This window comes from Acanthisitta chloris, unplaced genomic scaffold (assembly GCF_000695815.1).
Source record: "Acanthisitta chloris isolate BGI_N310 unplaced genomic scaffold, ASM69581v1 scaffold6003, whole genome shotgun sequence".
Classification (NCBI taxonomy): domain Eukaryota; kingdom Metazoa; phylum Chordata; class Aves; order Passeriformes; family Acanthisittidae; genus Acanthisitta; species Acanthisitta chloris.
In genome coordinates, this window is record NW_008664218.1 from 73,808 (window position 1) to 101,731 (window position 27,924).

The following is a 27,924-nucleotide window of genomic DNA, read 5'->3' on the forward strand; positions in this document are numbered from 1 at the left end:
GAGACAATTTTAGGGGAGTCGGTGTTTGTGAGAGAAAACCCATGGTTCCCAGTGGTTATAAGCAAGAAAATTAAACATATTCTGTTAAAATGTATATGGAAACTACTGAAAATTGGAAAGAAAATATTTAATGGTTGGTCCTTATTCAAATACTGACTTTGTTAAAAGCCTAATAAATTAGGACTAAGTTAAAAGACTAAGAAATCAATGAAACAATGAAAGTGTTTGTGAGAGAAAACCCATGGTTCCCAGTGGTTATAAGCAAGAAAATTAAACATATTCTGTTAAAATGTATATGGAAACTACTGAAAATTGGAAAGAAAATATTTAATGGTTGGTCCTTATTCAAATACTGACTTTGTTAAAAGCCTAATAAATTAGGACTAAGTTAAAAGACTAAGAAATCAATGAAACAATGAAAGCGCCTTCATGGAGGAAGTAATAAGGACATCAGGATAAGAAGAATGTGTTCAGAAGGAGTGAATGAAAATGGGTGGGAAAGGCATGAGTGCTATTCTTCTCCCTTATCACTGGGAGTAGCAGGACCTGATCAAAGGCAAGCAATAATCAAAGCAGTATTTAATCTGAATTTTATATTAAAGCTGCTTCATTCCTCTTTTTGTCTCAATACTGAAATTAATCCAGAGGTCTGATCTCCCTTATCCTTCTTGCTAAGGATTGGTTGTATCTTCATAGAATCATAGAATGGTTTGGGTTGGAAGGGATCTTAAAGAACATTTCATTCCAATTCCCCTGCCACGGGCAGGGACACATTCCACTAGACCAGGTTGCTCCAAGCCCCATCCAACCTGGACTTAAACAGCTCCAGGGATGGGTCAGCCACAGCTTCTCTGGGCAACCTGTGCCAGTGCCTCACCAGCCTCACAGGGAAGAACTTGTGAGGAAGGAAAGCCAACTGTGTGGTAGGTGTAGAGGTCACCATTAAGAACTGCTAACACCAGTAGGTCATGGTATGAGATGGTACAGCTTTTAGCTACTTCACACAAAGGGAGGGTGATACCCTCAAGGGTAAAGAGGTCTGAAGCTGCTGGACTTTGGGATTTTCCCTACTAGTTTCTGGGAAACATAGGTTGACCTAGGCAGACATATTTCATGTGCAGTAGAATAAGATATCTGAGAGTCCACTCTGTCCACATCCATTGTAAAGATAGCAACAGTGTCCTTCATAAGAGAGAAAATATGAAAGGAGATAAAGGAACAAACCATCCTTGGATGACAGACTGGGATTTCCAGCTCACAAAGGAGCACAAGGAGGGATTTCCAGCTCACACAAGGACAAGGGAGGCACTGGACAGAACTGAAGATCTTGAGTCAAAATGAAGGGATGGAAATTACTTTTCATGAACTATGTACTTAGACCACAGAATTCAGCACTTCAAATTGTTGTTGAGACTAAATATCACAAAGATTTGAAGGATCAGTTCTATATTACTGACAAATCTTATCCAGTTATAGTAATAGATGGTAAAAGGAAAATGTTGGCAAGGAGATGAAATCTTATGCTTTGAGGCAAAGCCAACCTCTAATTAGGGATTAAAATGAGGTTTTCATGGGATGGGGAGATCACCACACATCCAGCTAACAGGGAGATGTTTCTTATACTCTATTTGGAAGCATCTGGTTTTGAACAGCAGCTGGAAGAGTTTGCAGGATTAAATCAACCACTGATCTAAACAAGTTGCCAGTTCTTATATTCCAAAGCTGTTTAGCCCTCTCTTCTCCCTGCCATGAGTAGTCTGTAATCTAAAAAGTAACATAATACAAATTAAGTAGGAATGTCTCTTTTCAACATGTAGTGAGTGAGTAGGTTAGAACTGGGATTTTCCAAACACAGCTCCCTTGCACTGTGACTGGAGAGACTTTGATGTCTGCCCAGGCTGACTGGCCTTGCTCAAGTCTAGAAAGGCAGCCTGTTGTAGAATTAAAAATGGTCTGTATGAATCAGGTTTGTAAAGAACTGAATAAATCCCTAGAGAAAAGTACAGGGCATGGTGGAAATTTGGCAGGACACAATAGTATTTTAAATTTCATCTTGTAATTTTATTGCAAAATCATTTGTTTCCCAATTTCTTACAGTTCATTTGGCTGTGAGACGATGATTGGCTATTAGATCTGTGGTTGTATTTTGTTCTTCTCTTGTCTGCAGGTGGCAAACTCTTGTTCACTGGACCAGGACCTGTAGAACTGCATGCTCATTACATCCTGGTATCTGATGGAGGAGAGCTCCAGGTGGGATCCCCCGAGGCCCCCTTCCATCACAAAGCACACATCTATCTCTATGGAAGTCTCCATTCTCCACTGTTATTTCCATATGGAGTCAAGTTCTTGGCAGTGAGGAACGGGACCCTTTCCATTCATGGTGAGTACACTTTTTTCTTGTCAAAAGTCAACAAACCAAAACAAAGCAAAAAAAAATTCAAGAGTTTTTTGAGGAAAATTGAAACAAAAAGCAACTTTGGTCATCAGCTTGGATTTCTATTAACGTTAGATGCTTGTTGAAATCGGGTTTTTGGGCAGGATTGTCACATCTTTGTATTCACCATCAGACACCTATTTCTGCAGTACCTTATGCACAAAAGCTCAGTGCTGTATCTCCATACAAATTTCCATACTGGGAGCTGAGACATTTTGAGAATCTAGACCCTGAGAAGGAAGTAGATGGTACCAAGTAGTTACAAAAACCTGGCAGTCATTTAGGTGCCTAGAAGCTCACAAAGCTCTCCGGCACGTTGGGATAAATGATCCTCAGGGGTCCCTTCCAGCTCTGATTATTCTGTGATTCTGTGAAGAAGTTTGAATTTGTGCATGTCTGTCCACAAATGCAAGTCTGTCCTTTGGAAACTGGACCTAGAATCTCTGTTGTGAACCCTGTGGGTTTGCTCTGCTGCTAGAATGAGTTATCTTTCTCTCCTCATCCCTCTTCACAACAGCAGAGTTTCTGCCCCAAAGAGGGTATGTTTCTTGGAGTTTCCAAGAGAGGCTGATCTGCCAGGTAGGTCCCATGATAAGGCCAATGTCAAGCATGCTGTAGTTAGTAGTCTGTTACAGCTGAAGTGGGGATAATACTCAAAACACCAGCAAAATGCTCTTGACAGTGTGTTTTCCCACACTCCATCTCTCTGTGCTGTGCTGGCATCCCAAAGCAAGTGGTCTGTCTCTAGAATTAGGAGTACAGCAGGCAACTCTCTCTTTTTCCTGGTGGTCCATACTGACTCACCTGCTCAGCACAGGTTGTGATCATAAATGACAAGACCAGGCCAGGGCTATTCAGAGAAACTATGGATACCAAGACTTACAGTCCCAGACAACGAGTCTTCTGCTCTAACTGCTGGACCTTACAATCATAGGTTCATAGAATGGTTTGGGTTGGAAGGGACCTTAAAGACCATCTCATTCCACTCCACCCTGCCATAGACAGGGTCACATTTCACTAGACCAGGTTGCTTCAAGCCCCATCCAACACTTGCAAGGATGGGGCAGCCACAGCTTCTCTGAGCAACCTGTAGTAGTGTCTCACCCGTCTCACAGGGAAGAAATTTCTTCCCAATATCCAATCTAACCCTGCCCTCTGGCAGTTTGAAGCCATTCCCCTTGTCCTATCATTATCTGCCTATGAACAAAGTCCCTCTCCAGCTCTCTTGGAGCCCCTTTAGGCACTGGAAAGTGGTCTAAAGTTTCCCTGGAGCCTTCTCTTCTCCAGGCTGAACACTCCCAGTTCTCCCAGCCTGCCTCCATAGCAGAGGTGCTCCAGCCCATAGGGCATCTTTGTGGCCTTCTCTGGACTTGCTCCAACAGGTCCATATCTTTCTTACATTGTGGCATAGAAGAATCTAGATTCAGAAGTTTTTTGGAAGGCTGTGAAATACATGTATAACATGGCCTTTTCCAGGTGCTCTAGGCTGGATATGGAATTCAGGTCCAAACTCAGCATGAATCAGAACATTAGTGCAATGTATTCATGTCCAGCTCATAACCACTGGTCTGTTTTTAAAGGCTCTATGTGTCATAGAGGAGAAAAAAACCAAAAGAAAAGCCAACATATCTGAATGCCTCATTTCCCTTCCTTGTGTTCTCGTGTGTCAACCTTCATGTTCGTAGATGTTTGTACCCTCCAGCAGGGCTTGAACTTACACCTTCTGGCCTACAGGCAGAAACACTGCTGTTTGAGCACTGCTGACACATATGGCTCTCAGTCAAAAATGATGTCAGACACCAAGGGGTACAATGTGAGCACAGACAGGGAGTAAGCTGTGCTGCTGTGCCATAATCCTGGCAGCTCACAGGTGCTGAGCAAGGTCAGGAGAGGTGTTGGAGGAAAGTCAGTGAATAGATGTTTTTCTGAATCAGGAGAAATGAGTGGAGACTGGGGAAGGTGCTCCTAGCAGTGCAAGGGAGTTCGGCTGCACCTCAGCATCATATCAGGTGCTCTTGACCACTGCATCAGGACACAGTGAGGCTAAATTTAGTCCTTGTAAAAGGCTTTAATAATTTCAGTAAACTGCCTTTTCAGAGTGTTTCTATCCCATTTCCTAGAGGATCTCAGAGAAGAAAGGCTATTAGATCTCCTAGGCTGAATTGACTGTCCGTTACTGGCCATTGAGTTTCACAGAGTTATCCCAGCCCTGAGTTCAGTAACTCCTGTTAGATTAAAGAATGCCTTCCAGAAAGGCTTGGTCTTTGAAGACATCAAGGGAAATGGGAGCCAGCATTTTCTGTAGAGGCTTGTTCCAGGGGATTAATTTGGTTAATCATCCATTTGTATATTTTTTTCTCTTTTTAAAGAAAAGTATTGAAATGTCTGATTTGAATTTGCCTGATAACAGCTTTTCCTGCTTCACTTTCTATGCCTTCTCCTGCTAATTCAAAGTATTATTCCATTCTTGGTTTGACCCCTGTAAGTCAGGATTTTGTCCTTAAATTGTCAGCACTTTATAGCATGAGCCTTCACTTCTTCATGCTGTGTTGTTTTCTAGCACTGTAGGAAAAGTCAGTAGCAACTCCTTGCAGCTGTGCCTACTGTGCTGATGCTCCTTTCTATTCTGAGCCCATATCATCACTGGTTTGTTCACTCCATCACCTGTGAAATGAAAGACAAACAAGGCAGAAGTACATTTTATAGTCTTACCTTTGCAATACTACGGAGGAAAGTAAAACCAGGTGTCCACATCAGTACATTTAAGGCATTCCACACTGATATTTCATGGTTTAGTTCTGTGATTCCCAGTGATTCTTCATTCCTTAGGAATCCAAGAAGATGAGATCTGCAATCCAAGTATTACCTGTCTGAAGATACATGGAGCCAAAAGTGGCTCGACTCATTTGTGGAAACATGCATTGCTTTCAATTTCTTATCAGTTATTGAATTATTGGATGGTTTGGGTTAGAAGAAACCGTAAAAATCATCTAGTCCATCCCCCTGCCATGGGCAGGGACACCTTCCACCAGCCCAGGTTGCTCCAAGCCCCATCCAACCTGGTCTGGAACATTTCCAGGGATGGAGCAGCCACAGCTCCTCTTTTGGCAACCTGTGCCAGTGCCTCACCATCCTCACATTGACGAACTTCTTCCTAAATATCCAACCTAACCCTGACTTCTGTTAGAGGAAGCCATTCCCCTTTGTCCTGTCACTCTGTGCTCTTGTCCAAAGTCCCTCTCCAGCTCTCTTGGAGCCCCTTTGCGTATGGGAAGTTCTCTCCAGAGCCTTCTCTTCTCCAAGCTGCACCCCAACTCTCATTCTATTATTATTCAACCCCAATTCTTATTCAAGAATTCTTCCTGATTTCTTATTCAACAAACCAGACTAGCTATGAAGTCACTTTTAAGCTCTGCACTGCACACAGTCCCAGTGCATGGCTGCAATTAAAGTTCATTCAAACCATGTAATCTGCAATTTAACATCGAAGCCTGCTCGGAAACAAGACGAAAAAGAAGTGTGCTCTTTTGCTGGGTTCATATTGCTTACATGAAATAAAAATCTGCTGTTCTGTCTCCAATTTAGTACCAGTCTGGCCTGTGGTATAGAGCAAATTGTTGAGCATGACAACCCCTTTCATATATATGAAAGGCACTGACATGCTTAGCAATATACATTTGTGAGATACATTTATATACACGAATATATATGCTATCTCAGATCAAAATCATTAAATAAACAGGTTTCCAAATTCTTAGCTGTCTTGGTGAAGACAGGACTGAATGCATTTTAATTCCTTTTCTCTTTCAGGCCAGGAAGGTTGGGGGATGCTCTGCAGCTCTGGTTGAGTTCAGCTTGTTTAGTAAGCGCTGTCAGCTCTTCACTTTGATATGTTAATATGACTAAGGGTTTCCCACAATTCCCTCATGAGTGTCAGTCCTTTGCTCCGGTAGTTGTAGCAGGCTGGGAAATTTCACTCTTGCCTTTGGCTTTAGCCAACTCCCCTGCCAGTCAGAGCGTGCCACCCATAAACTGCCTGTCAATCACATGTCAGTTTTAAAGGGGGTTTCAGTCAGGCAGGGCAACTCGACTTTTTGACAATGTAATTATGGCCCTTGCACCCGCAGTAGGGCCTGAGCGGGGCTGAGAGAATTTTATTGATTGTTCAGAAGGGAAATTTATCACTGTCTCCAGCTCCATTCGTACTTTATTCCCTGAGAAACTCTCCTGACAAGCTTCAGGAGAGAAGTTTAGCATGGTGGCCTTGGTTGTTCTTGTGCCTTTGTCCTTCCCAGGGAAAATGGACTGGAGATACCTGCAGATGCTGAGTGCGGGGCAGGGAGGAAGCATAAATGCAGATGCTGCATCAGTAGCTGAGGACACTCACGCTTTCTTTGTGAGAGAGTGATTTTGTGGTTGCAACAATTATTATCATAGAACCACAGACTGGTTTGGGTTAGAAAGGATCTTAGATCATCTTGTTCCAACCGCCTGCCATGGGCAGGGACACCTTCCATGAGACCAGGTTTCTCCAAGCCCTATCCAGCCTGGCCTTGAGAACCTTCAGGGATGGGGCACCCACAACTCTGGGCAACCTGTGCCAGTGCCTTACCACCCTCACAGAGAAGAATTTCTTCTTAATAGCTAATCTAAACCAGCCCTCCTTCAGCTAAAGACCCCCCCCCGTCCGATCATTCCATGCCCTCATCTGAAGTCCTTTTCCAACTCTCTTGGAGTCCCTTTAGGTACTGAAAGGCTCTAAGCATTTCCTGAAGCCTTCTCTTCTCCAGACTGTACAGCCCTAACTCTCTCAGACAGTCTTCATAGGAGAGGTATTGCCACACATGGAAAATTTTGAAGGTCTTTTCCACCTGGTTCCATTTTACGCAGTTCTGTGTAGACAAGCTCATTCTTCCATTGTATTCCCTCAAAACAGACTGCACCTATTCCCAAAAGAAAAGCAGCACTCTTGCTGTGTATTTATCTCAAACTTTGTCAGTGCCAACGTTGTGATGATATGGCATATGAGCTCTGAGCAACCTGGTCTAGTGGAAGGTGTCCCTGCCTATGGCAGGGAGTTGGAACTGGATGGCTTTAAGGTCCCTTCCAACCCAAGCCATTCTGTGATTCTATGATTCCATGAGTCTGTTCCCTTGCATTTTGCTTAATAACGTGCATCTGTCCAACTAGTTGGAAGATTCTACTCTTCAGATTTAATAACGTATTACTTTCACCTTGTCCAGAATGTGAAAGGCAAAGACTATGACAGGTAAAGAATAAACAATGTCCAAAGAACTTTGGTTTGCATATTTATAATCAGGATAATTAAACAGAGGTCAATAGTCATTTCAGTCCTCTAAAATCACGGCTAGTCCTGCTGCAAGTGTTGGCTATGGCAATTCTGCAATTCTATCCCAGATTTCTCTGCAACCAAGGCAATCTGATACATTTTCAGGGTTAGCTCAGGAAAAAAAAGTATTTTTTATCAGTTGAACCAATTATTAATTTTAATCGCTTTTAATCAATAATAAAACACAAAATATTTGTGAGCTGTGCACTGTGCTTTACAGAGCCTCTGCATTCCTCCAGAGATCAAACATTTAATCAAATGCCTCTTGCTTTCCCTCCATTAAGCAGTGTTATGTATCTGTGCTGAGTCTGAGATTAAGAGATCATAGGAAACATGAGAGAATTTGTTCTGCTTTACTCACATATTAAAAAGAAAATCTTCCCGGGGGAAAAAAATAAGAAAAAAACACTGCAGCAGGGGGATTCAAGATAGGGTGCAGAGATCTGTTAGAGAAAAGATGTGCTTTTTTACTTTGCTGAAATGTTCTTCTGTTCAATAGATGTTATTTTACACTACCTGAACCCTCTGACTCACACACTCCTGTTACACTGGGAGTTCAAACCCCTTTTCCCTTTCTGGAGACACTTCCATAGGTTGGTTTTCCTCAGATGTTCTTCTGTGTGGTGGTTGCAGGAGACTTTTTGCTTTCTGTGACAGCGTTTTTCCTTTCAAGACCTTGACTTTAACATGATGCATTAAAGCAGATGGCTCTGGAACAGAAGGCTGAGCTGCCTCAAATCCTCTTGTGTTCACCAGGGGTAAGAAACTGCACTTAGGCACTTCCCATGGAGTAACTAATGTACAATGACTTGTTCCTTCACTTTCTTATTCACAAAGATAAGATGACCATTAGATTTTAAAGACAGAGCAGATGGGGGGAAAAAAAGATAGTTGGGTTCAGGGATAACTGCTGTGTCTTTCACAGTTTGCCCTTCTTTCTAACAGAATTGCATCTATCATCTTTGATTTAAGCTTAAACCAGTTGATTTGCATGTTGGCGCTGTCCTTAATGAGGAAAATATGGGACATAAAGGGGACTGAGAGATGGACACAAATATATAGAATATAATAAAGATAAAGAAAAATATAATAAAGCTAATAAGGATAACAATATAATATCATACAATACAATGCAATACATTCTGTATACTGGAGTAGAATAGACTAGATTAGAATAGAATAGATATATAGATAAATAAACTATAGCTAATAAATCAGCTTGTGTTTCTTCGTAAGGTGCAGGTCTGTGGATCACTACAAATGTGGAGGTTTTTTGTGGGATGAAATATTCTTTCAAACTTTTGTATGTAACATTGATATACCTCTTGTAATTCTGGCCCTAGCTAAAAGCAGGTTATTGACTGGAGGAAGAGAACAATCAGCAACAAAATCAGGGTTGGTTTCCACCCCAATTAGGAGAAGGCATGCAAATTTCAGGCTCCCCAGGGAGGTGGTGGAGTCACCATCCCTGGAGGTGTTCAAGAAACAACTGGACATGGCACTTACTGCCATGGTCTAGCTGACATGGTGGAGACCAGTCAAAGGTTGGACTCAATGATCATGGAGGTCTTTTCCAACCTAAATGATTCCATGATTCTGTGAATTTTAGCAGGCAGGCATATATTCCCTGTCTCGTTCCTCAGCAGCACAGGAGACGTACTGGCAATAACACAAAATGTTAACAGCTGTTAACAGCTGACTGGAATCTGAGATGCCTGGCTGCTGCAGTTGGAGCTCTGCATTCCTGGGGCCACTTTAAAGATGTTTTCCTGCATGGTACCTTTGGCTGTGAGCTGTTTTCAGGCATGGAGCATGGGTTTCCGTTTATGCAATGGTATTGCAGGAGCTGGGAAAATCTTTCCCCTTCCTTTCTAGACTGATGTGATTTAATAAAATGACTGGGTCATCTCTGATGCTTGCATTTAGGACACAGCATACATAGAAGGTAATTTGTCTGCAAAGTAAGGTGTAAGAAAAGTGTGGTAGTGAGAGTTTCCACAGACCTATTTAAGCACAAAGCCCTACCCCTCCTCAGTGAGATCATAGAATCATGGAATAGTTTAAGTTGGAAGAGTCCTTAAAGCTCATCTTAATCTAACCCCTGCCATGGGCAGGAACACCTTCCACTAGACCAGGTTGCTCTGGACCCCACCCAACCTGGCCTTGAACACTTCCAGGGAAGGGGTGTGATAGTTCTTGCTTTCTTCAGGGTGCCATTAAAAACATTTAGGTGGAAATGCTTTGGGTGAAAACTGCAATTTCCCAAAAGAGAAACATTCATCAGGACTAGGTCACTTTCAAGGATATTTTATACCAGAGAAAATAAAAAATTATTCACTTTGTCCTCTTGTTTAGATTATGTCAGGTTTGTGGGGGTTTTTGCTCATTGGGAGATGGAAAAGCTGTTTAATTCTACAATTTTCCTTTCATTTGGATTTTTATAGCATTCTTTTTAACATTATATTGGCTTCATATCAACATTTCTACACTAGTGAAAAGCAACATTTTACAGAATTAAAATCAAAACACCTAAAACCCCAAAGTGGCATTAGTCAAAAAGCATTTTTGGTGGAACTTTTATTCAGTGACAAATGTGCAAAGTTTGGCTTAATTTTAGTTTGGAGTGGAATCACATCTGGCTAGTTGTAGGCTTGGATTTCATCCTCCAGATTTACCTTATAATGAGGAAACATCAACCCTGTTTTACATAAGAGGTGGAAGATGTCAGAGAGACACTGAAGCTGTGTCTACATTGGTTCTCATATGAGTGTGCCACCAAGCAGGTTAAAGATGATAGAAAAAAGCTGAGCTGTGACTCATCTCTGTGTATTCACAGTGCTCAGACAGAAAGTATTTACTTGAAAATATTCCATGTCTTCATGTTGCAGCAGCAACCTCACCCTGGAGCAGCACCCCAGCCCCCATCCTGGGGGTATGTAGCACCAGGACCCCTGCCCTGAACCAACCACATGGTAGTGCCACAGGTGCGATGGCACATGATGTCTTTGTGCACATGAGGGACTCTGTAGGTCCAAATTTCCTGTCTGAGTCTGTCCATTTCTTGTGGAAAGCTCATGCCTGATGCTGAGTTTGGTTCCACACAATGGGGTCATCAGGCAAGTGTGACCAGCAGGTTGACGGAGGGGATTCTGCTCCTCTACCCTGCTCTGGTGAGTATCCACCTGGGGTGCTGCATCCAGCTCTGGGGCCCCCAACATAATAAAGCATGTGGAGCTGCTGGAGTGAGTCCGGCCCAGGCCATGGAGATGCTCTGGGGGCTGGAGCATCTCTCCGATAAGGAAAGAGAGTTGGGGTTGCTCAAGCCAGAGAAGAGAAGGCTCCAGGGAAAAGTTAGAGCCTCTTCCAGCTCTAAAAGAGCTGGAGAGGGACTTTGGACAAGAATCTGGAGTAACAGGACAAGAGGGAGTGGCTTTCCACTGCCAAAGGGCAGGGTTAGATGGGATATTGGGAATAAATTCTTCCCTGTGAGTGTGGTGAGGCACTGGCACAGGTTGCCAGAGAAGTTGTGGCTGCAACCTCATCCCTGGAAGTGTTCAAAGCCAGGCTGGGTAGGGCTGGGAGCAACCGGACCTAGTTAAAGATGTCCCTGATCATTGCAGAGAGGCTGGACTAGATGGTCTTTGAAGGTCCCTTTCAACCCAAACCATTCTGTGATTTGAGATTCTAAGCTACATCTCGAGCACATGCTCAAATCCAATAAAAAACACCAGTGTGGTCCTGAGTGCTCAGCAGCAAGGCTGCTGCAGCTTGCTGGCTCAGTCAAAAAGCTGATAAACTCTTGTGTGTCCTAAGGATTAACGAGTAGTTTCAAATTAGAAAGGACCTCCTGTTTTACCTTGGGGTAGGAATCAAAAGCTCTCCGCACTGGGTGTGGCGGAAAGCAGCAGGAAAGCTGTCTGCATCTCCCCAGGAGCTGCCCACACACACTAGTGTGTCCTACAGGACTTTATGGGGGTGGAATGACATTTGACAGTTTCAGGCAGGCGCATCTCCATCTTTCTAAGATGTGTAGCGGGAAAACCCCAAACACTTCTCCTTGCAAAACAAGCTAAAAACATACAAATGCTTAGGGAATATACCTAGGATTGGAATTAACAGAGAGCAAAAATAAACTGGAAATGTTCAAGTCCAGAGGGCTGAGGGCTCATGGTTCAGGCAGGTGATTTTTAACACATATGAAAACTCAGGAAAGCAGTTCTCCTTCTTTTCTGATTCCTTATGCTTTATGGGCAGTGACTGGACTAGTCACTGCAAGAGCTGAGGTAGCTGGGAGATTTTAAAAAATAATTCATCAAATCCAAGTTCATAAAATATTTTTTCCAGGTCTTTAATTTAGAATCTGGGACTTGAAGATGCATTTGACCATAAAGAGCTGTAGCGGGACAGCTGTGTGCTATCCTCACTAAGGAGGCTTTCTGGAAAAGATTTTCTATTCCTTTTCACTTAAGGAATTGTATCTATTATTATTTTTATAGTTTTATAATTTTATTAACTGAAGCAACAGCAGCAGAAAGTCTCTGTCCTGGATCTAAAAGAATATTTAAATAAAACCCATGTCTTTTCTGAAGCATCTGTTTCCAATGGCTGGATTGCCATTTATCACATTGACATTTGGAAGTTTTAGGAACAGCAAAGGTAAGTTTGATTAGGAAGGGCAATTTGGATAGGAGGAAGGGAATAATAAGGGATTGTTATTATAGCAGCCTTCCAGTGTCTGAAGGGGCCTACAGGGAAGTTGGAGAGGGACTCTTTGTTAGGAGCTGTAATAATAGGACAAAGGGCAATGGGTACAAATTGTAGGAGGGGAAATTTAGGTTAAATATTAGGAAAAAGTTATGTACAGTGAAGGTGGTGAGACACTGGCACAGGCTGCCCAGGGAGGTAGTAGATGCCCCAACCTTGGTAATGTTCAAAGCCAGGTTGGATGAAACTTTGAGCAACCCGGTCTAGTGGGGAGGTGTCTCTGCCCATGGCAGCAGGGGTTAGAACTGCATGATCTGTTAGGTCCATTCCAACCCCTAAAATTCTATGATTCTATGATTATGAGAGTGGAGAGGAAGCTGGATTCCTTAAGCAGTCTGACACCTGAAATGCTGCAGTAAATTGTGCTGTATTTATCATAGAGGCACAGAATGGTCTGGGTTTGAAGGACCTTAAAGATCATCCTGTTCCAACCCCCTGCCATGGCTGTGTTCTTTCTCTTGAATTTTATTAGTTACTTGCAAAATTCTTTTTTTTGGGGGGAAATGTAAACTGTTTATTTTCACTTTGTTCATGGGGATTGAAACTCTTATTCCCATTTACACTAAAGATTTACAACATAGCTGCAACAGATTGACAGATTATCTGCAGTGTAATTTGTACATTCCCAGTAAGTAGATAGTGTGGCTGAGCCCTGCAGTTCTCGTAAATTCCTTTTGTGGTATAAAGGGATCTCATTACCTCAACTTTAAGGTGCCAATAAACTGTCAAAAGGTATAAAAGGGCTTTCTAGTTTGTCAACACTACAAGCAAACTGTGTGTTTGTAACCGAGTTAATTAATTGGTGGTAAATAGAGGTGAAGATGAGGTGCCAGGGTCTTGGGTGCCAGAGGAGAAGGGTTTGAAGCCTGCTGTTCCATGCCAGAAAAGGGAGTCTGCTTGAAAAGTTTAAACAATTTTTGGAAGAAAAACAACCAGTGCCATGGCAAGGTTAGGGCTGGAATCAGTCCTCCTAAAGAGTCCCATTTAAAAAGTCTTCCACCAAGACTCTACCATCTAGAGTTTATACCAACACTTCCATGCATGAGCCAGACTCCAGCTCTGCCTCATTCTGAATGTGGCTCACTATCAGGCTTGGTTAGGAGGTTCCCGGGGGGTCTAAAGTTACAGAACAACAAATACTCAAAAAAATCCTGTTTTCAGGTCAGGAGCATCTGTTTTCCATCTAAGCAACATGTCGTCTTTTCAAGTAAATTCTTAGACCTGGACCATCCCATAGATTTAAGGTGGAATTCATGTCATTAAATAGAAATGTGTGAAAGGCAGAAGTTCCTTTCAACACCAAGAGTAGTGTGCAGACTGTGGCAGTTGGAGGCTGAAAACAGGCTGGAATTTAATGGGTCATGCTCAGTGAAAAGGAGAGTTGTTGTCTGGAAAGTTATTCCCTGAAGGATGGGAGATTGGCAACATGAGGTAACTGAGACATCAACACCTCATGGTGTCCTGGCAGAGTTGGAGGCGACTCAGGGAGCTATGACCTCCTCTTTTAGTTTTGATCTGCTGCTCAGCCCAGGGCAAACTGTCTGTTTTTCAGTTTATCTGTTTGGACTGACTCAGTTTCACTTTTTGGTGAGCTGATACAAGGCACTTGTGTAGATGCAGTTCAGCCACCTGCCCCTGGTACCTAACAGTGAGGAGCAACTGAAACTGTCAACAAGTGTTGATTTCAGATGTGTTGGATTGTTCCTAGCTGGAACAGGAGGCTTCATTTTTGAGAAATTGGCTCAGTGAAAACTCACTTCCCAGCTTTATTCCAGATAGTAGTGTAACACCAAACAAGCTACTTAACCCTTCTCCACCTCCTCCACACCTTCTGTTGTGTACAATGAGATTAATAATTTTATCTTGCGGAGACCTCAGCTGTGTTTGCATGGAATGAAGAGCCCTCCTCAGGTCAATGAGTGCTGTGGAAGGACTTGCCTATATCCGATGGTGAGATCCCCATTAAGTTTAGCTCTAGCTATCTGCATGTGTGTGTAGCATCTACTATAGATACATGGAATGGTTTGTGTTAGAAGGAACCTTAAATATCACCTAGTTGCAGCCCCCCCCAGCATGGTGTGCCTTACTTTAATGCAAATAATAAATTACAAACAATATACCTCCTTTGGTGATCAGTATCAATTCATCGATCAGTATCAATCCATTTATTTTAGTGGAAACTGGAATACATTTTAAGGCAGTGGACAAGAGGTGATATTTTTTCATAAATGTGCAAAGAGTGGGTAAAATGATCCCTTTGATGCTTAGTAACTGTTTGGTCTGACAAACAGATTTTAAAGGAGATGTTCTGTCTGAAGCAAAATTTCCCACTGACATAAGCAGTGGGATCTGGAGTGGCCTTTGTTAGCTGAGGTCGATACCACTGCTTTTTTTGCCTCTCCCTCTCTGCTCTGGAATGCTGAAGGTTGGTGGAGAAGCTGGAGTTGAACTTAGGGTTATAAAGGAGAGGATGGATCAGGCGATCAGGGGAGCACTGGTCGGTACATCACTTCAGGTCCAAGGAAACTTGTTGCTTTATAGGGGCAGTCACTAGTCAGGGCAGCTGGAGTTTCCAAGGCTCCTTGGCCACTGAGGTGCTTCTGAGACACTATGGGGAAACCCTCCTGTCTGAATGAGGAGGCAACTCTCCTGTGCTTGTAGTGGCACAGATAAACTCCTCTAGAAGGTGATTTAGATTGCGTAGGCTCCCCAAGAGCCTATTTTTCCCATTGACTATAGGGTTTCTCTCCTAATTAATTAGTTTGCAGCTACCTCTCCTTAACATGTAGTAATTTATTTCAAAACCCTCTATTTCAGTGTTTCCAGCTGTAGCAGCTTCTGCTTTCAAGTCTGAGTGACCAGAGATACCTACCAAACACCCAGTTTAAATTTTCAGTACCCATTCACCCGCTATCTATCTGGAATAGGAAATTATATTCTTGTCTTTTGTGATCTCAGGATTGTAAATATTGACCTAACAACCTACAACATTCAGTACAATCCACAATTTGCGTACTGTAGACAGACTTCCTTGTAAGCCTGGAGATAAGTATGTCCTGACACATTCTCCTGAGTGTGATGAGGTTTGATGTGATTCTGAGACATTTCTGTAAAAGTCAAATTCTCATATCCTGTTGACTACTTAGAATCATAGAATGGTTTGGATGGAAGGAGCTTTAAAGCTCATCTAGTCCAACTCCCTGCCATGAGCAGGGACACCTTCCACTAGACCAGGTTGCTCCAAGCCCAACCCAACCTGGCCTGGAACACTTCTGTCAACTCACTCAGTAAAATGTACAATTCCTGCTTTGCCTGCAACAGCATTTTGAGTCTAAAGGCTCTGTCCTGTCCCTTTAACATGAAGTCACTTCTGCTTTAGATCTCAAGATGTGGGTTTTTTTTCCAATCTAAGCTTAGTTAATTATTAAAATGAGATCAATAATTAAGGAGTTCTACAGATTCATCTATTTTTCAGCACTTTTGAGTGTTTCTGCTTGCAGTACTTTTTTTTTTGGGGAAGAATAATTTAAGCATAATACAGCTGTTGGTCTTTTAAACCATTTTCTCTCAAACAGGTAATTTATTTACCTGTTGCACAGCCCAGTTGCAGTCGCTGAAGGTTATTTTATGAACTTAGCATGTTTTATCCAAAACAGAGTTTGTTTTCAAGGGGAAACAAGAAAAGCGACCAAAGGGTGGTCCTGCAGAGACAGGGGTTTTGTTTCATGGAACCACCTTTAGCTGTTCATGATCTTTGTAGAGAGTCTGTTGTTTTTTTTGAAGGAGAGAAATTGGAGATGACCTCTGGGAAATGAATCACAGAGTCACAGAATGGGTAAGGTTGGAAGGAATCCACGGAGTAGGGCCTGGCTCCAACCTCTGACACCTCCCTTCAGATACTGACAGACATTGCAGGCATCTGCGTGGGTCTGGCAGTCAGGACATGGGATTTACATCAGATCAGCACAGCCAGAACAACAGCCAGAGGCGAATCGTACATCCAACATGACATGTTTAGGCACCTGAAACCAACTCCCAGTTTCCAAACTAAGTGAAGTCAACTGCATGTAAGATGGGCCCTCATCAAAACCACAGGGCTAGGAATATGTTATAATTAAGGCAAAGAGGCCTCAGTTATGGTCCCTCCTTGGCACCAAAAAAATATCACTGGTCTAGGTCTGTGTCACTCCTGCTGCTTAGCGTAGAGGAGAACCTGATCTGCGGGTGGTGTTGTATGTGAGAATATAACTAGGAAGCAAGGCAACATGTAGCTGTGACATGTAAGGAACATGTTTAGTGGTGGACCTGGCAGTCTGGGTTAATAGCTGCACTCGATGGTCTTAAATGTCTTTTCCAGCACTGAAGATTTTATGATTCTATGATTCTATGAAAGTAGAATCTGCTACAATTTTTTGCTTGTTTTTCCCTAATGCAAATCTACTAAACATACTGGAAATTGGAAGTTGATTTTGAACATACAGAGAAATATCTCACCCTCCCACCCCACCTAAATCATCAGGAAAAAGGTAAAACAAACTGTGGAATGGGAGGAGAGCACAGTAAGAAGGGAAAAAAAGAAAAGGGAGAAAAAAAGAGATAGGAGAATGTTTGGATGCCTTGAATATTCTTCTTTTAGAATTAAAAAACAAGTGAGAAAAATTTCCTTAAAAATCTTTATGTCAGCTCTTGGAAGTGGAAAGAAACCTCTGAAACAAGCCTTTTTCATTAGGGCATAGTTTGACTGCAGAATGGTGTTTCACACCTCTCAATGAAGAGAGCTGTTGCCCAGCAGTGTTGCTGTAGTATGTGTGTGACAGATGTACTCAACGGGAGTCAGTTGTGTGTCTGGCCACAGATGCACATGAACACCCATTAGCACAGGCACACAAATCAGTACTATAAACAAAACGTCCAGAGCTGGAGAAAAATTGTACACTGCTCAACATGCAGATGGCTGCTGCCAGTCGTTTGCTTTTATGCCAGTCCTAAAAATTCATGAGAATCACTCAATGAAAGAAGGTAAATGAATAAAGATGATGAGACTTCTGCTAGTAAAAGAATTCACATAGGCTGATATCAAGAGGGTTTTTCTTAGCTGGATAAAGCTGGGTCAAGGATGAGGTTTTTATGTCTGTGGTCATGAATGGTGCAAAGTGGGTTTTGGCTATGTCTACACTAGAAAACAGTGTAGCCCAATGGAAGTAGAGCTGTAGAGTGGATGATGTAGGTGCTGAGGATGCAGGGTCTATGCTGTATGATTTTTGGGGGTTAATACAGAGTCATTCTAGTCTGGTTCCATTAACTTCTAAAATCTATTATATGTCCTACTGCATTACAGCTTCTGCATTACTTCCACAGAATCACAGGGTCACAGAATGGGTAAGGTTGGAAGGAACCACAGTGGGTCATCTGGTACAACCTCCCTGCTCAAGCAGGGTCATCCCAGAGCACATGGCACAGGGTTGAGTCCACACAGTTCTGGAATATCTCCAGTGAGGGAAACTACACAGCCTCTCTGAACAAGTTTTTCTAGTGTCTGGTCACCCTTTCAGGTGGAACTTCCTGTGCATCAGTTTCTGCCCATTGCCTCTTGTCCTGTTGCTCAGTACCACTGAGCAAAGCCTAGCTCCAGCCTCTAACACCTCATTTCAGAGTGGTAGACTTTGATGAGGTCCCTCTCATTTGTCTCTTCTTGAGTCTGAACAGGCCCAGCTCCCTCAGCCCTTCCCCATAAAAGAGATGCTCCAGTACCTTAATCATCTTTATAGCCTCCACTGGGCCTTCTCCAGGAGTTCCGTCTCTCTCTTGTCCGGAAGAGCCCAGAACTGGACACAGCACTCCAAATGTGCCCCACTAGGGCTGAGCAGAGGGGCAGGAGATCCATTTGATGCCTTCCAAAATAGTTCAATGATATCAACTGAAGCACATTAAGTGAAGGATGTCTGAGAGATTTGTTTAGCTGCAAGTTGAGAAATTTGACATCTTATTTAAGAAAAAGGAAAGGATAAAAACCCAGAAGTATCTCAGCTAGGTTTAGATGCCCATAATTGACACACAGAGCAGGTGCTCAAATATATTTCAGGATGACAGAGTATAAAGGTCTGATTCTTCCTTCTCTCATTCTACTGTGAATTTATTGTCTTGGAGATGCTACTTCTTATTTCCATCTTCATTAAGGAAAGAATTGGGACACTAGAGTATAAGCAATGAGGGCACTAGAGTGAAAGCAACAAAAAAGTAAAACAAGGTATGGAGAGAGAGAAGTTTGCTTAAAATAATTTGAAAATGATTTATTGGATGCAACCTCTACCCTCAGTGATTTCTGGTGTTATTACTTTTCTACAGTACAACCAGGGAGGACAGTAACTTGCTGTGGGCTAAAGGTAAATGATGATCTATTGCAAGGGAGGGAAGGAAAAATATACTAAATGTGGGTGTGTGAGGCACATATTCTCCCCTGATGGTGTTCAGTGTGCTGGATCTCACTGGACCAATCTGTTGCAAAGCCTGCTAGGGGAAAAAAAATGTCAAGAGTTAAAGCAAACTTCATGAAGTGAAGAAGGGAGGGTGAAAGGGCAAGATTTTTCATTGCTGGGGTTTGTTGTACATAGACTTCATAGAATCATAGAATTACAAAATGGTTTGTGTTGGAAGGGACCTTATAGAACATCTCATTCCAGCCCCCTACCATGGCCAAGGATGCCTTCCGCTAGACCTGGTTGCTCCAAGCCCCATCCAACCTGGCCTTGAACGCTTCCAGGGATGGGGCATCCACAGCTCCTCTGGACAACCTGTGCCAGTGCCTCACCACCCTCGCAAGGAAGAATTTCTTCCTAATATCTAATCTAAACCTGCCCTCTGTTAGTTTAACGTCATTCCACCTTGTCCTGTCACTCCATGTCCTTTTCCAAAATTCCTCTTGGAGCCCTTTTAAGCACTGGATGGTGGTCTAAGGTCTCCCTGGAGCCTTGCTTTTCTCCAGTGTAAACATCCCCAGCTCCCTCCGTTGCTCCTCTTAGGAGTTGTTCTCTAGACTCTTCACCAGCTTTGTTGCCTTTCTTTGGACGGAAGAATATGATTTTGTGAATGCCAGTTATTTGCAGGCCTAGATTCCCTGTGTCTCATTTTGAACTGGGAAACTGACAATTGAAAATGCTTTTTACACTGAGCTAAAGATGAAGGTCCCTGGAGACAGGGTTTTTCTCCACTGGTTATAAAGGATGCTTAAGCAGAGAGGGTTTCTCACATAGGTAAGTTAGTTTGGGGGAACAAAACTGAACCTCATGTCCCACTGCTTGTTGGGCAAACTTCTTACCAGCATGTTTTTTCAGCTTTTTGGGGGACCAATACAGGTAAAGGATATGAGATGAAGATGTTTTGAAAGCACGGCATTTCTGATCCCAGCAAACCTGCACAAATCTTCTTTTATGCCATTAATCCCTATTCTCCTACACAGCATCACATAGAAATGAATAGTGGTGGTCTGATCCAAGTGAGGCAGTGTTTTCTAAGCATAGAAGCATCATAAGAGTCATAGAATGGTTTGGATTGGAAGGGACCTTAGAAATCATGTCATTCTAATCCCCCTTCTGTGGGCAGGGACACATTCCACTAGATTGCTCAGAGCCCTATCCAGCCTGGCCTTGAACTAGTAGCATGCTGTTCCCATTTCTTTATGTTGATTGACGTGTTTTTTTAAATTATTTTGTACATTTTTTATTATTGTTTTTTAGGCTGGATACCCAAAGTAGCTTTCTCACCCTTGAAATCATCAGCTCATGCTAACAACACAAGACTAGTGCTCCAGGAACCCGTTGACTGGCAACCTGGTGATGAAATCGTAGTGGGAAGAGCAGGCCTTGGAGATGCACAGCAGCAGGAAGAAGTGGCTGTTATCAAGTCTGTGAACAACACGGAGCTGCACCTTAGATCACCACTCAGGTATCCTTTTAATGGCCAAAGGGATTTCTATAGCAGAGAGCTAAACAAGGGGAAAATGTGGTCAAAGTGAGGATTTGCCATTTCCTGTGAGACGAAACTATATAAATCCCTTTAACAAAGGTGCTCAGAGGTATTTCAGTTCCTCACTCCCCCTAAAGCTAGAGGATGTTCAATCCTGAATGTTTCTGGCTATATTTAAATTCTGTATCATAACCATGAATTTAGAAAACCTTTGAAGCAGAAAACATTGATGGCTAGTACAGGCCAGTGGCCTCAGTATAGGGATGACAAGGAAATTTCCTGCATAGTTAATTTATTGAGAAAGTGCATTTCTTTCACAAAATTCTGACTTCTGTAAAAAAAACTATCCTTCCCAAAAAATCCTCCCTTCTTGCCTGATTTACTTAAATAATACACTCAAGGTGAATTGTTTTAATTTGGAAATACTGCTTCCATATGTTCAGTGAGTGGTAGTAGCCTTATGCTCTCTTCATCTTCTGTGCATGGAGTCCTTGGACAAACAGTACTTCTTATCATCATCATCTTGAGTCCCAGTGTTGAAACATCATCTCTTTAGGAGGCAACCCAACTCCAATGCCCAGAAAGATGATGGTATCATTTTCAGAAATAATTGGGGCTTGAGGAACAAAGTGCTGATGGTTTTCATCCAAATATGTTTTGGGAAGAGAATTCAAAGGCTGAAATATTTTCTTGCAAATATCAAAGAATCATAGATTATCCTGAGTTGGAAGGGACCCACAAGGTTCACTGAGTCCAACATCTGGCCCTGCACAGGACAACGCCCAAAAAAGCACCATGAGCCTGAAAGCATTGTCCAAATGCTCCTTGAGCTCCGTCAGGCCTGTTGACCACTGCTCTGGGGAGTTGTTCCAGTGCCCTACCATCCTCTGGAGAAAGACCCTTTCCCTAATGATATAATACAGTATTATATACATAACTAAGGAATATATATGAGCTTGAGAGACAAAAAAGTGAAAACAAAAATCAGGTAAGGAAAAAATCTATCTAGCCCATATAGAGAGACACACTTGATGAGTCACTGTTCATAGAACCACATAATTCACAGAGTAGTTAGGGTTGGAAGCCACCTCTGGAGATCATCTAGTCCAACCCTCAGTGAGAAACCCCAGTGAGTCCAACCCCAGTGAGAAAAGGACTGAAACCAGCTCTGAGTTTGGGCTGTTGTGGTCATGAACTTAAAAAACAATAAGCCATAAACTTAATTCTTGCCATCTGGCAGGTGCAGATGGCTTCATGATTTTTTTGTGTCTTTCCTTAGGTACTCCCACAGCATTGGAGTGGGATGGGAGAATGGCCATGGTCTGCCCTTGAGTGCTGTGGTGGCACTGATCAGCAGGAGGGTGGTTATTCAAGGAAATGTCACACTGGAGAGGATGTCCCACCTCAGACAGTGTGTAAAAGAAGAGGTTACAAGAGGTGAGAATATATTTTCTCACAGAAATGTACTGGAGAGGAAATCTGCTCCATAAAAATCCCTTTGTGCTCTCTCTGTATATTAGAACCCTTTCTTCATAGGATAACTTTGAGACATACCAATGCCAGGGAAGTGAGTTTGTCTTTCCAAACATTGTTTGACATTGAAGTGTGAAGTCTTGGGAGTTGAACTGCACTTCATTGTAATATCTCAGATGTATTATTTTCACATTGTTGTTTCAAGCCATCTTGGGAAAGGCCCTTTAGTTTTGCCTGAGCCTAAGGGTGTAGAAAAGAAAGTATCTTCTGAAAACATGTTTCAGTGTACATAATATATTAAATTTTTAATTGTGTTTACTGCTTAGTCACTTTAAGAAGAAGGAAAAACAAAACAGCCCAATGCTGTTTGTACTCTTTAATGTAAAATATTGAGATGCTGTTAAGTGTTTAGGGATGCTAAGAAAAAAAATAACAGGTGATGAATATAGTATCACTGGTGAAAAAAAATGTTAAATATCTCAGTTCTCCTTTAGTTTTACCTGTATGAAACACCATGAAGTTTTACAGGTGTCTTCCTGATTTACACCAGCTATTGAGGAAGCAGAATCAGACAGACTGACTGTAATTTGAAGAGAGTTAGGTTATCTTGCAACCCAGGTGTAAGGTTTCCTTTAAAAATAAAATGCCTTGGGCTTTCAGACTGTGACACGAGACTTCATTTGATATCCAGCAGCCAAGTGCTTATATTACTCATGGATTTATGGTCCATTTTCTGTGGAACTCATAAATACAGTGTCTGAAATCTGCTATCCATTTGAGGTTTTTATTAGAGTTAAAGGATAGGACGATTTCTCAGAGGAGTCACAAGAAGATGAGTGAGCAGTGTTTTTTTTTGTGGTTAATTTACCTTATTTAAAAGAAAAAATGATCATTACTGAGAATAAGCAGGCAGTCCTGGAGTTTGAGATCGCCTCTGCACCTTGTCTGAACAAGGCCAATTCATACATTCGTAGCCTGAATCTCCTCATACCAAAATATTCTAAGCACAGAGCCATAGAAGGATGTCTTTCAGGTATGTTCCCCAGCCCTATTTTTTTTGTCGTATCATGGAATCACAGAATGGCTTGGGTTGGAAGGTACTTTAAATACCTTCTAATTGCAACCCCCTGCCATGGGCAGGGACACCTTCCACTAGACCAGGTCCAACTCCCATCCAGTCTGACCTTGAACACTTCCAGGGATGAAGTAGCCACAGCTTCTCTGGGAACCTGTGCCAGTGCCTCACCATCCACACAGGGAAGAATTTCTTTCTAATCTCTAATATTGCCTTCAGACAGTGGGTAGTAACAGTCCCCTATCCAACTGCAGGGAGGGTCAGGAGAGTAAAGTTTTAACAAAAATCCTAAATGTCTCATTTCAGTTTAGTTCTGTACATCCATGCCCAATCTCTTTTTCAAGAACCTCACCCAAGGGAAATCAATGTCAAATTCTTCTTCCTCATGCATAGGACTATCTAAAATTAAATACAAGGAACTTTCCAAGACATTCAATTACAACAGCTTCCTGCTCATTTTGATATATGTTCCTCTAAAAATGTCCAGACCCTTAGGGAAGGAACCATGAGAGTATTTAGAGGATTACCAAATGTGCTTACCTGTAGGTACTTGCCTCTGGACTGTGTTTAAGATTGCTGGGGCTGGGGTCTCACTGAGGCAATGTGCTGGGTCTTATGATGTTGCTTTTGGGGCACTCTACACATCCCATTGTCACCATGGAGACGTGACACTCACAGCTCCCACTGGGTTGTATTCTAGATGGCTCCAGGTGTTTGTATAAGCGAAGTGAGAGGCAGCTTGGGGCTCGAGACCTGGGAGCCATCGTGGTTGTGGAGGCTTTCCAGGGAGAGGTGAATCGGCTCCAGTTGGAGGGAGTCCAATTCCGCCACATGGGCCAAGTGTTTCGGCATCACTGCAGCGCCCTGAGTGTTACTGGCAATGCATGGATGACAGGTGAGACATCTGCAATGGAGGTGGGCCTGAATGATCTCAAATGTCCACTTTCTCCTATCCAAACCTGGGACAGATATATTCAAAACCTGCTCAGCTGTCCAGTCAGTTGACAAATTGGATTGCTAAGTGTTGAGAAAACTTGACCTGTAGTCTAAGCCCAAGTGATGGATTGGTTTCAGCTGCTTCAGTTCCTTTGTATCTCTGCTTCTTCCTAAAATAATATTGCATTTTTTATACCACCCCTCTGTGTTGTTGAGCTGCTTCCAGCTCTGAAAATGAATGCACTAGTGCACTGTGAAGGAGCCCAAAGGTGGCCCAGGGCTGTCTGTGAGCAGAGGCCAAAATTTAATTGTATCACCTGGAGGTTAAGGAACATATTCTTTTGATTTTGTCACTGCTAAGTGCCAAATTCTTCTTTGTGGAAGTGGTAATGAGGGTTCTGAAAACAAGTGGTGACAGGAGCAAATTAGGTGGGCCCAAAGAATGTTTTAAGTGTACCGGATGGGACTTCTCTTCCAGCTAAGTCACACTTACGCCTTTCATAGAATCATAGAATGAATGATTTGGGTTGGAAGGAACCTTAAAGATCACCTAGTTCCAGCTTTTGTGTCATGGACAAGGACACTGGTTTCCTATACCATCTTCAGCACTGAGCTTCTGGTGGGAGAAGATTGCACTGGCCATGATCCAGATGATGGGCAGGTCACCATGCCTGGCTAGAGAAGGTGTACAAGATACCTGCCCTGTCCTCATTGCCCTTCTGAAATCTTTCTTCTGTCCTTCAGCCCCAAATCTATCATCCAACCACCTCAGCTCATAACATAATTAACTCTTGAGATTTTTACTCTATCCTTTCTCTGGGTCTCCTCTGTCTTCCTCACAGTAGTGGACCACCTTCCATTTCTGTGCTCAGGGCTTCTCCTCTCTCCTGTTCCCACCTCAGCATTGTCCACCTGTTGGCAAAGATCTGCCAGGTGAGTAAAGATCTCACAGGACCAAAAAGATTAATTGCACATCATCAAAGGATGAAGAGCTAATACAAAACTCTCCTAACCTTCAAGCTGCAGTGTGCTTTTTGCTCACAGCACTCAGCAAGGTGGTGATAGGTCAAAGGTTGAACCTGATCATCTTGGAGGTCTTTTCCAACCTATATTATTCTGTGATTTCTTTCCAGACTCTTACATCCGTGGCTGTAGTATTTTGGACTCCTTTGGCCAAGGACTCCATCTGACTGGGATCTCCAACCTCAGTGTGGACAGCAATGTTTTCTGTAACATTTCAGGCCATGGGCTTGTACTGGGTAAGTGAAGCAGGAAAGTATCCACCCTACATGTAACAGCAACATGTGCTGATTACAATTTGCATGAAAATGCCTTTGGAGGAAAGAATGGCAGATCCTTAACTGCACTCTGAGAACTTTAATCACATCTTCTGCATTTTCTGGTGTTAGTGATTTTGGAATAAACCTCCCACAATTCAACAAACAACTTCCATTTGACCATGCACTCTGTTTCTTCAGGTCAGTCTTCACTTGATCTTGGTCCCTTATTTTTCAGTGCACAAGGAGATGTGGATTTTTTTTTAGGGAATTGATTAATCTGTCTTTGGAAGAGTGCCATTATGCAATATTTAAGACCTCGGTTCAGTGAAGCATATAAAAGCATGCTTACCTTTAACTTCAGTCATTTGATATAGAAGATAATGGAGCGAAAGCATATGTTAAAAGTTAAGCAGAGGATTCAGCACTTAAATAAATTGGAGCTTGGAGCAACAAAAATGTTAAACAACAAAATATTTCTCTACACTGACCATCAGGAAACTGACTTGCAGCATCTTCTGCTGGGATCTCATGGTGCCTGAATACCTAAAGATATAGCGCAATGTTTGTTTTCCATCAGAGATGAGATAAAAATGACCAATTTTAAGATAAACAGAGAGGGAAAAAGAATTCTTCAGTCCTGATCTTGCAGATACACACACACAGTGAGTCCCTGTGTTAGATGCTGTGTACGAACATATTGAGGAGTGATAGATCATGCCTTAAACAGAGGAGACTGTAAACCAAGAGTGTATATGCACATCTTGCAGATGAATAGAACTGGCTCAAGAGGGACGTAAGGACTTGCCCATAGTGATGTACAGCATTCTTGCAGGCATGAGGAACCAGGGCAAGACCTCTAGACTGCTGCCATACCTTGGCTCACTTATGCTGGGACATGCATCTGAGCCGAATTTCAGTCTGAATACACCTTATCCACAAGATGTGTTTAATGGCTTCCCTGTCAGCAGCTCCGGAGGGCCTGATGGATGAATTTATATATCATTTTGTTGCCTGTGAAGGAATATTTATGATACCTGGCTCTTTGCCGCTCCAGAATTGGACTCCCTCAGTGATTTCATCTAAAACCCTTATTTTCAGGAGGTTTGCAAGACAGTTGTAAAAAGTTGCTCTAGGCTTAAAATTATTGACAGCCTAGGTTTCAGCTTGGAAGCCAAGACCTTTTATGCCACCTCAAACACCTGTATGGCTGTCAAAAGGACTCCTTTAGGATCCTGTTTGTGCTCTGGTAGTGTTATTGTTTGTAGTGAATAAAGCTTGGAAAGGAAATGTTTCCTAAATGGCTCTTGTTCCAAAAATTGCAAAATGCTCAAAAGACTGAGGGGAGGCTAAAAGTAATTACTGCCATCCCCAAAACCAAAGGGCATAGGTTTTCCTGTGAAGTGGTTGATGTTCAGGGTAGTAATGACTGGGAAAATGATCTGTTTCGAATAGAACTTGAACAGGTATAGATGAAGAAAATAGCTTATGTTTGATAAAAAAGAAATAGATGTGATTGGCTCCTGATGTGGGCCAAACAGAGATTGACCTGTACATAGATTCCACACAAGATTCCACTTTGTATTCTGCTTTCAAAACACCAGAGCAGGGTGGAGGGTCATATACTGATCATAGAATCATAGAACGATTTCGGTTAGAAAACCCCAGCCATTAACCCAGCGCTGCCCAGTCCACCACTAAACCATGCCCTCAGGTGCTACATGGTTTTTGAACATTTCTAGGGATAGTGACTCCAACACTCCCTTGGGTAGCTGTTCCAATACTTAACCACCCTTTCAGTGAAGAGATTGTTCCTAATATCCAATCTAAACCTCTCCTGGTGCGACCTGAGGCTGTTTGTTCTTATCCTATTGATGTGCCCTTATTTGGACTTGGCTTGTATGGGACTGTCCACTTTTTGCCTTTGGGTGGCCCGTTGCTTTATGGTATAGTTTAAAAAGGTATTTCTTTTGTTTTCTTCTTCCTGCTTCGATACTGTTAGTAGATCTGGGGCACCCCATGAGTCTGAGTTGTCTGATCAATCAGTTGATTGATTTTTCCCTTTTTCTTCTGATACTCTATTGCTTAGGGGGGCAAACCCCCCACTTTTGTGCAGAGTTGCTCTAGGTGTTTTTAAGTCTATTTAGAAATCTTCTTACATGTAAGTAGGGCAGTGAATGGAGACACAGGAGATAGAGAAGACTTTGAATTCTAATACTGCCAGGAGCATGCCTGTGTGCGCATAGGTGAATGACTTCTCCATTCTGAATCCTTCTTTTTCCAGCTGTAAAAAATTTGCTTTATAATATACCTTTTATTCATTTGCTACATAAACTTGCAATACAATACGGTGATATATTCACATTTGACACCTAGTACAAGGCCTTGTGTATATTGAGTCATGATAACAAAGGCTTTTCAGCTAGATGTAAATTTCTGTTTATTTTCTTTCTTTTTTAAATTTGTTTTACTTTTTTTTTTACTGTTTTTTATTCTTCTTATTTTTTTTTCTTTTAAAGGAGAAGGGCTGGAAGAGGGGAACACAGTCATTAGCAACATAGTCCTTGGTCTTTCTGGAACTGACGGTTTATCCAACATTGAGGCACTGTCACCAGCAGGGATCTATGTCAGGGCTCCTGCCAACCACATCAAG

General features: G+C 42.4%; 1 protein-coding gene across 1 annotated transcript in view; it reads left to right on the top strand.

Annotated features, from left to right (window-relative positions):
* LOC103798958 (fibrocystin-like) overlaps positions 1 to 27,924 on the top strand; it is a gene marked incomplete at its 3' end in the record, with an annotated part of 108,841 nt that overhangs the window by 73,341 nt on the left and 7,576 nt on the right. Inside the window, 6 exon segments of the mRNA XM_009071246.1 lie at positions 2,168 to 2,380; positions 20,282 to 20,489; positions 21,790 to 21,947; positions 23,759 to 23,953; positions 25,128 to 25,253; positions 27,791 to 27,924. Of these exon segments, the coding sequence (XP_009069494.1) occupies positions 2,168 to 2,380; positions 20,282 to 20,489; positions 21,790 to 21,947; positions 23,759 to 23,953; positions 25,128 to 25,253; positions 27,791 to 27,924 (1,034 nt within the window).